This window comes from Macaca nemestrina, chromosome X (assembly GCF_043159975.1).
Source record: "Macaca nemestrina isolate mMacNem1 chromosome X, mMacNem.hap1, whole genome shotgun sequence".
NCBI lineage: Eukaryota > Metazoa > Chordata > Mammalia > Primates > Cercopithecidae > Macaca > Macaca nemestrina.
In genome coordinates, this window is record NC_092145.1 from 35,907,101 (window position 1) to 35,916,532 (window position 9,432).

At 54.1% G+C, this 9,432-nt stretch overlaps 1 protein-coding gene across 1 annotated transcript; it reads right to left on the reverse strand.

Moving 5' to 3' along the window:
• Positions 1-6,018: 6,018 nt before the first annotated feature.
• LOC105468397 (sosondowah ankyrin repeat domain family member D) lies at positions 6,019-8,144 on the reverse strand. The gene has a single exon (XM_011718525.3). The coding sequence runs from the start codon at positions 7,731-7,733 to the stop codon at positions 6,786-6,788; it is 948 nt and encodes a 315-aa protein (XP_011716827.1). The 5' UTR covers positions 7,734-8,144; the 3' UTR covers positions 6,019-6,785.
• Between the last annotated feature and the right edge of the window lie 1,288 nt (positions 8,145-9,432).

Genomic DNA, 9,432 nt, shown 5'->3' on the forward strand with positions numbered 1-9,432 from the left:
TCTGGAGTGCAGTGGTATGATCATGGCTCATTGCAGCCTCAACCTCCTGGGCTCAAGCAATCCCCCCGCCTCACCTCCTGAGTACATGAGACTACGGTCTTGCACCACCATGCCAGGCTAATCTTCTAATTTTGTATAGAGACGAGGTCTCACTGTGTTGCCCAGGCTGCTCTCAAACTCCTGGGCTCCCGCAACCGTCCTGCCTTGGCCAGCCATTAAATCTTCAAGTTCCAAAATGATCTCCCTTGACTCCATGTCCCCTCATCCTGGGCACATTGGTACAAGGGGTGGGCCGCCAAGGCCTTGAGCAGCCCCATCCCCATGGCTATGCTGGGAGCAGCCCATGTAGCTGCTCTCATGGATTAGAGTCCAATGCCACAGGCTTTTCGAGGTTGAGGATGCGTGCTGCTGGTGGCTGCACTATTCTGTGGTCTCGAGGGTGGTGGCCCTGCTTCCACAGCTCAACTAGCCCCTGGTAGGGATTCTTGTGGGGGCACTACCCCTGCAGCACACTTCTACCTGGGCATCTAGGCTTTCCCATACTTCCTCTGTAATCTAGGTGGAAGTTGCCAAGCCTTCAATTACTCTCACATTCTGCAAGTCTGCAGACTTAGCACCATGTGGAAGCCCCAAGGCTTATGGCCTTGGGAGCAGCAGCCAGAGCAGTACCTGAGGCCCTTTGAGACTGGGCTGGAGCTAGAGCAGTAGGGATGCAGGTCAGTGGTACCCCAGGCCTGGCACCCTATTTCCTTCCCTTCCACGCCCCCCCCCCAAAAAAAAAAACAAAACCCATTCTGTCCTCCTATGCCTGTGGCCTTAGTGAACTTTTTTTTTTTTTTTTTTTTTTTTGAGATGGAGTCTCGCTCTGTCGCCCAGGCTGGAGTGCAGTGGTGCTATCTTGGCTCACTGCAACCTCTGCCTCCCAGATTCAAGCAATTCTCATGCCTCAGAGCCTCCCAAGTAACTGAGACTACAGGCACACACCACCACGCCTAATTTTTTTTATATTTTTAGTAGAGACGGGATTTCACCATGTTGGCCAGGCTGGTCTCAAACTCCTGACCTCAGGCGATCCACCTTTTGAGACAGAGTCTTGCTCTGTCACCCAGGCTGGAGTGCAGTGGTGCAATCTCAGCTCACTGCAACCTCTGCCTCCCGGGTTCAAGAGATCCTCCTGCCTAAGCCTCCTGAGTCGCTGAGATTACAGGCACCCGTCACCATGCCCAAATAATATTTGCATTTTTAGTAGCGACGAAGTTTCACCATGTTGGCCAGGCTGGTCTTGAACCTCTGACTCCAGATGATCTGCCCACCTCAGCCTCCCAGAGTGCAGAGATTACACACGTGAGCCACTGAGCCAGCCTGCCCTTAGTGATCTATAAAATGCCTTCAGGGCCTTTTCCCATCCTCTTGACTATTAGCACTTGGATCCCTTTTAGCCATGCTAAGCACTTCAGCAAGTGGTTGTTATGTCAAAAGTAAAAATATATAGCTTGTGAAGAACATCAGCAGAGGAACCAACATCTCCTTTGAGGAACAGTCACTCCTCTGGCACAGATGGAAAATAACTTGCAATAAATGCAAACTCATTTTAAAGCTGACATAATGCAGGTAAACCACAAGATACCTCCTGGACTACCCTAGCAGATAATGTAGTTTCACCACAAGAACCTGCTGAGCCCCTTAGGATTCTTTCAAACAGCCGTTATTTCCTATTCCCTGTGTGTCACCCAGTGTGCCAGATGTTGCACATACATTATCTTGAATGCTCAGAACAAACCTGCAAAAAAGATTCTGTTGGTCCCATTTCACAGATGAGGAAATTGCCACTCAGAGAGGCCAGCACGTAGCTCAAGGTCATGAATCGGGAGCTAGGATTTGAACCCAGGCAAGGCTGAGAGCTTTCCACCACACCAGTGGCTTTGAATTTTACTCCAGGGGCCATGGTGTAGGACTGTCTGTCTAGAAAAGAGGCAGGGGGTGGGGAGATTTACACACGAGGATTCTAGGTGAGCTTCATTAGAACAAAGACTTTGGAGGAGAAAAAAAAGAGAAGTTTCAAAGGCACTGCCCTCACAGGGATCTTTGAACTTCTTGGGGTGAAGAATGACTATTTTTCTTAGAGACAGGGTCTTGCTCTGTTGCCCAGGCTGTAGTGCCATGACACGACCATGGTTCACTGCAGCCTCTACTTCCTGGGCTCAGGTGACCCTCCCACCTCAGACTCCCAAGTAGCTGGGACTACAGGCAAACAGCAACTATAGGCATACAGCCTTGCTAGTATGACTTTTCTGAAAGCATTGCTCTAGAAGTGTTTTGCTTTTGCGATGCATTTGCCCCCAGTTTTCTCCCCTGGCACATTCATCCTCCAGGTGACTGCCAGAGTGATCTTCCAAAATCTCATCATGCTACTCCTCTGCTTAGAAACCTTCCATGACTCCCAACTACCTTTTGGCTAAACTTCATGAACCTCTTTTAGCATGACCTTCGAGACTCTTGGTGATCTGGACCCCCTTCCACTTCTCCAGCCTTGCCATTAACCTCTCCCCAGCTTCCACCCTCCTGCCAAACCCGCTGCCTTTATAGTGTCTGGTACTTGCCACACTCAACGGTCAACTCGCACTCAGCCCTCCAGCCTCAGATCAGGCACCACCTTCCTCCACGAAAGCCTTTTCTATTCCTCTCGACTTGGATCCGGCCCTGCCTCCTGTGCTCCCTCAGCACCCCCTCCCCCTGATCCATCACAGCCCTGCTTCTGTCTCCTCTTCTTGCTTGGCTCCCCTGCTAGAATGAAGTCTTGCATCATCTGCTGAACTCCACTTTGCTCCCCTGGAAAGAGGTTTCTCGGGGAATTTGCTCTTTCTCTTGGGGTAAGCATACCAGTCTTGCCTCAAAAAGCATACCAGAAATGCCAACGGCTTGATGTGAGGCACGGAGAGCTTTCAGCATGGGAGTTTGTCCCCTGCAGCCAAACCTCAATTTTACATGGAGGAGGTAGGCTAGGCAGTATCACATGATGAGAAAAATCTGTGGGGAAGAGTAGCTGACTACAGGAAAACTATGGAAAACCGTTTTCGAATCTTCCAGCTAACTTGGTTTTCATTTTGGAAGGAGGAGGGTGAACGCTTGTCTCAGGCCCCCAGATCTGCTAACAGTTAAGATGCTTAGGTTCATACTTTTCCTATAAAGAGGGGACTAATGTTATAAGTGGCCTGTGAATGCTCAGCACACACCAATCTTCCTTTCAAGCCAGGAGCCTGCAGAATCAGCAGAAAGCCCTGCCCTGACAGCCTTCCCCAAGCCCAACCCACCTTGGCAGCTGTCAAGGGGGAGGTTGTGGAACAGAAACCACGGTCCTGCATCAGTTGGCCTCTTCGCATCTATAAAATGGGCACAGGGGTGGAGAGGGTTAATGCCAGATGCCAATGCCAATTGCCAGAATTTAGGAACTGTTAGCCCTCCCTCCTTCAATTACTAAAGAAGTTCATTTAGAAAAGACAAAGGAAGGCCAGGCACAGTGGCTCATGCCTGTAATGCCAGCACTTTGGGAGGCCAAGGTCGGGGGATGACTTGAACCCAGGAGTTCAAGAACAGCTTAAGAAACATAGCAAGACCCTGTCTGTACAGACAAAAAAAAAAAAAAAAAAAAAAGTAGCTGAGCATGGCGACATGTGCCTGTAGTCCCAACTACTTGGGAGGCTGAGGCAGGAGGTTCACCGAAGCCCAGGTGTTTGAGGCTGCAGTGAGCTATGATCGTGCCACTGTACTCCAGACTGGGTAAGAGTGAGAGATGCCATCTCAAAAATAAAAAATAAAGGAAAGTAGGAAAGTTTTGAGCATAGAGGCAACAGGGCCACCAGGCAGAGATGGAAACATGGATGGATGGGCTCAGGGTGGCGTTTCTGGGCTGTTTGTTAGTGGTGACTTTTTCTCCCTGGTGTTCACGGACTGGGATGAGAGGGCTGGGGAATGCGACAGTCCATTGCAAGGGCTACCCAAACCGTCAGGGATACAGTGCTATTTTTAAAATGCACTGTTCTCCAAGGCAGCATGGGTCTGTAGCCAGCAACTGCTTTCCTGGCCTTTCAGGCTGAGTCAACCCTCCTGTAGTCTTTTTTTTTTTTTTTTTTTTTGAGACGGAGTCTCGCTCTGCCGCCCAGGCTGGAGTGCAGTGGCCGGATCTCAGCTCACTGCAAGCTCCGCCTCCCGGGTTCACGCCATTCTCCTGCCTCAGCCTCCCGAGTAGCTGGGACTACAGGCGCCGCCACCTCGCCCGGCTAGTTTTTTTATTTTTTTAAAGTAGAGACGGGGTTTCACCGTGTCAGCCAGGATGGTCTCGATCTCCTGACCTCGTGATCCGCCCGTCTCGGCCTCCCAAAGTGCTGGGATTACAGGCTTGAGCCACCGCGCCCGGCCCCTGTAGTCTTATTTAATTCATGCCATTTCTGAATGGGAGCAATTTTGCAAGCTACAATTTATGCATTAAACTTAACTTTTTAAAAAGAATTTTTACGTGTGAAATATATATATATATAGAGAGAGAGAGATAGGGTCCTACTCTTGTCACCCAGGCTGGAGTGCAGTGGAATGCTTTACTCACTGCAGCCTCCACCTCCCAGGCTCAAGCAATCCTTCCACCTCAGCCTCCCTAGTAGCTGGGACTACAGGCCTGCACCACTACACCTGGCTAATTTTTGTATATTTTTGTAGAGATGGGGTCTCCCTATATTGCCCAGGCTGGTCCAGAACTCCTGGGCCCAAAGGATACTCCCGCCCTAACCTCCCAATATGCTGGGATTACAGGCATGAGCCACTGTGCCCAGCCTTAAACTTAATTTTTTAAATGCTGCTGAGCAGGCGCGATGGCTCATGTCTGTAATCCCAGCACTTTGGGAGGCCGAGGCAGGGGAGCACTTGAGGTTAGGAGTTTGAGATCAGCCTGGCCAACATGGCGAAACCCCGTCATTACTACAAATACAAAAATTAGCCAGGCGTGGTGGTGCACGTTTGTAATCCCAGCTACTTGGGAGGCTGGGGTAGGAAAATCGCTTGAACCCAGGAGGCAGAGGTTGCAGTGAGCCTAGATCACACCATTGCACTCCAGCCTGGGCGACAGAGCGAGACTCTGTCTCAAAAAACAATAATAGTGGCCGGGCACGGTGGCTCACACCTGTAATCCCAGCACTTTGGGAGGCCGAGGCGGGTGGATCACGAGGTCAGGAGATCGAGAACATCCTGGCAAACATGGTGAAACCCCGTCTCTATTAAAAATACAAAAAATTAGCCAGGCTTGGTGGCGGGCGCCTGTAGTTCCAGCTATTCAGGAGGCTGAGGCAGGAGAATGGCGCGAACCTGGGAGGCGGAGCTTGCAGTGAGCCGAGATCGCGCCCCTGCACTCCAGCCTGGGCGACAGAGTGAGACTCCGTCTCAAAAAATAATAATAATAATAGTAACAATAAATACATGCTGCTGGCCAGGCGTGGTGGCTCATGCCTGTAATCCCAGCACTTTGGGAGGCTGAGGCAGGTGGATCACTAGGTCAGGAGTTCGAGACCAGCCCAGCCAACATAGTGAAACCCCATCTCTACTAAAAATACAAAAAAAAAAAAAAAAAAAATCGCTGGGCGTGGTGGTGGACGCCTGTAGCTATTTGGGAGGCTGAGGCAGGAGAATTGCTTGAACCCAGGAGGCAAAGGTTGCAATGAATCAAGATTGCATCACTGCACTCCATTTCATAAATAAATAAATAAATAAATGCTGCTGAAAAGCTGAAGAAAGCCCCATCTTGGAAAAAAAAAAGTGCCCATGGGTGTGTCTCATTAGAGGCCACAAATCAAGGTGAATTACATGACTCATCGTGGAAATATCAGAAATGTAAATTTGGAAACTTTTGCCTTTTACCCCCTAACCCAAGGCCCCTATAGGACAACTCTTCTAGGATGAGGCTGGTGCCTGAGGCCAGACCATCAAGGAGCTCAGGACAGAGGTGAACTGTGTGTTTCTCCTCAGATCCAAGGGGGAAATAGCTTCTTCCCTGCACAGCTCTGGCCATTTGTTCTGAGAAGGAGGCCCAAAGCCTGCCCTGGAGCACGAGATCATGGCCACGGGTGGGTGACCTCTACCCTGCAAACATATGCAGCTTCTTCCTTTGTGGTTAGTAAGGGAGGTGGGGGAAAACACTAAAAGGACAGCCTTGTCATGTGAAAAGAACACATATTCCACTTTAATATACATAAGAAGTCACCTGTGATACATGAGAAAAAGTACCAGTTAAGGCTTGGTCGTCTCAGGAGGAGGTTGTCAGAGGCTGACTCTACCCGCACCCCAAGACCCCATTAATGGCCGAGCCAGGCCGGCAGAGTGAGGCATTTTCTCTGCATTGGTGGTATGCAATTTTAACTCATTCTTCTAGAGAATGTTTCCTAATAAACCCTGCGCGTCGGCCTGCCCAGAAATGGCCACTGGAAGCTTAACTTGCCCTCTCCCAAGCAGGACCACGATCCCTTCTCCCAACTCCTTAGTCGTGTAGCTTTGGAACTCGGAGCCAGGCCAGCTTGGTCCTTCACTCTCTCTTGGTGAGGTGGTGCCCAAGTCCCCAGGTCCTCCAGGCCGGTGGGTACAGGAGACCTGAGACAAGTACCTGAGTTGGACCCCGACATGTTCTGTTCCTTGCAGGCCCAAGCAGCGTCCAAGGCGCCTCTCCTTCGGTGGAACCCGGGACAACCCAGGACCTAGCCATCGCCACAGCGTCGCGGCCCCTCCTAGCTCTCCAGTCTCTGTCCCTGTCAACGGTCCTGGAATGAGGGGAACAGATGGCGGAAAAGGACATGCATTTGCGCCACCCGGCTGCCCGCGGTGTCCTTCGCCTTGGTCCGCGACGCCGCCGCTCTTCTGCTTGTCTCCACAGCCGTCGCGCCCACTGCGCTCGCGGCCCTCCACGCAGTGGTGCCGCTGCTGTTGTTGTTCAGGTTGGTGCACCCGCTGCCGCTCTCCATCTCCCATTCCTCAGCTCCCGACAGCTCCCGCAACCTCCAAGGCGCGTCGGGCCGCAGGTAGTGGCAGGCCCGGTGGCCGCTGTGGTCGCGGCGCGTAGCGTCGGCACCCAGGGCGCCCACCAGCACCTTGATGACCATGTCGTGGCCCTGAAGGGCCGCCAGGTGGAGGGGCGTGAGGCCGCCGCTGCCTGGGGCGCTCACGTCGAGCCGCAGCCCCCGGCGTAGGGCGAAGTCGTGTACTAGAATGAGCTCCTCGTGGCGCCCGTGCTTGGCCAGCCAGTGCAGAACCGAGTAGCCGGTGATCGGGTCGCCCCGCAGCAGCAGCTCCGGCTCAGCCTCCAGCAGCTCCCGCAGCACCTCATAGCGGCCCTCGGCGGCCGCCAGAATCCACGCGTGCTCCCGCGGTTCCAGGCACAGCCTGCTGCTGCCCGGCCCGCTGGGCCCGCCCAGCTCCTCGGCGCGCTCCTCCGACAGCCACCCGGCAGGAGCCGCCCGCTGCAGCCCCAGCAGTTCCCGCAGCGCTACCCGCCGGCGCCCTGAGCCCGCTCCAGAGTGCATCAGCGTGCCTGGGAAGGGGGGCTCCCGGGAAGCAGTGGCTGCGGCTTTGCCCCAGTACCTGCCCAGGCTACCAGTGTCCGCTCTCGAGGGGCGGGGCTGCGGGGCGCACCGCAGGCTCTGCGCGGTCGGCGCGAGGGAGGCCGTGGGTGCCCGGTTCGTGGCCCCTCCGGGCTGGGCCATGGTCTTGCAAGCTGCCGCCGCGGACGTCCCAGTGTCCAGTTCGCTGCCCTTCTCGGGCCCCAACGGGAGAGGAACTGGCGCTGGCGTTGGGGAAGGAAGCGGCTTGAGCAATTGGGTTCAGAGGGAGGGAGCAAAGGAGAGGAGGAGGAGGAGGGAGGGAGCTAGGGGAGGGCCCCCGCTCAGGCCTTGGGGGCCGTGGAGGGGTTTGAGCTCCAGCCAAGCCCCCAGGGCAAGCTCAGCTCCAGCGCCCTGGGTACCGCCGCCTCTGCAGCTCCCCCGGGTCGCGGGCGGTCCCACCCCAAACGGCCAGGTGAGCTCTGCAGCCCCGCCTCCAGCACCGAGGGGCGGGCGCGAGGGCGGGCTGGGAGCTCGCCTGTGGCCCTGGAAGCCCCGGTTCTCAGCATCCCAGCCGCTGCTAGGGTGTAGAGGCTCGAGGGCGCCCCTTCCGCAGCGGGCCGAGCTCGGCTTCCAGCCATGGCCTCCCAAAGCGCGGTCCTGGAGCTCCGAGGCTCTGGCTCCCCGCCCCCTTCCTTCGCCCTTCCCTCTTATCTCTTCAGGAGTCTCCCTGCACTTTGTCCCGGAGTTGCCTTTGTCCCGCGCCTAGCATTCACGCAGGCAGCTCGACTGCCCCTTGTGACTGGCTCGTCTGCCTGCCTTGCGCTTTTTGCGGCCTTGACCTTCCCCGCGGCGCCCGGGGCTGCCCAGGATTCCAGCAGAGAAGCCCAAGACCGGGGTCCAGGCTGACGCTCTTCCAGGGAACTGGGGTGGGATATTCCCCTTCTGCACCGCCCTCTCTGTCCAGCTCTCCACCCTCTTCCCTCCCGTCAATTTTCCCAGGTTGGCTTGGAGAAGCAGCTACAGGTGAATCTGAGCTGGAGCCACGGGAGCGCCCTGTTCTCTTTAGAGATGCATCCCTGCTCTCTCCCCAGGACCCCGCTTTCTGCAAATTCAAAGCTTAGGAGCTTTTTTAAAAAAGGATATTTTTTCTTTTTTACTGCTAATACCAGCGTACTCTTTGCTCTTCCCTTCCCTTAGTAAATGGTAGTTCTTGCCTCCACACCCGCACCATGTTAAAGAGCTCAGTCAGTGAGCAACGGGGAGCCAGAGAAGATTGTTGAGCCAGGGAGAGACACAGCCATGATGGAGGTTGTGTTAAAAAGGTGATTTGGGAGGTGCAGAGGCAGGAAGTCGGAAGACTGTTCCAGCAGTCTAGGCCAAGGGGGATGGAGGCTCAGGCCAAGTCAGCCCACTCCCCCGGGGCTACCTGTGGCAGCAGTGACAGAAGGTGTCAGAAGCTTTTCTTTCTTGGCCCTCACGTGTTTGGAACAAGTCCTAAATATCTAGAGCTTTCCTTCAGAACAGCTTATACATTTGTAATTTGGTTTTGAACATTTACTATGTGCCAGGCACTGTGCTCGTTGCGTTATATATGTTAACTCTTTTAATCCTCCCAATGACCTCAAGTGCTAGGAGTCATTACTGTCCCCAGTTTGCAGAGAGGTTAGGCTACTTGCTCAAGGTCACCCAGCAGGAAGTGGCAGAGCAGGTCTGTGCGACACCATAGCCTTTGTTCTGGTACACAGGAACTGGCATTCAAGCCTGGCTTATCAACTGCAAATCACATACAAGCCCCAAATTCCAGCCAAAAGGATAGACTTGTAACGTGAGCGTATCTATAACTTACACTCCTCTGCCTGGA

Excerpts from the sequence above, each read along its gene's own strand:
- LOC105468397 (XM_011718525.3), bottom strand. The coding sequence starts at position 7,733 with ATGGCCCAGCCCGGAGGGGCCACGAACCGGGCACCCACGGCCTCCCTC.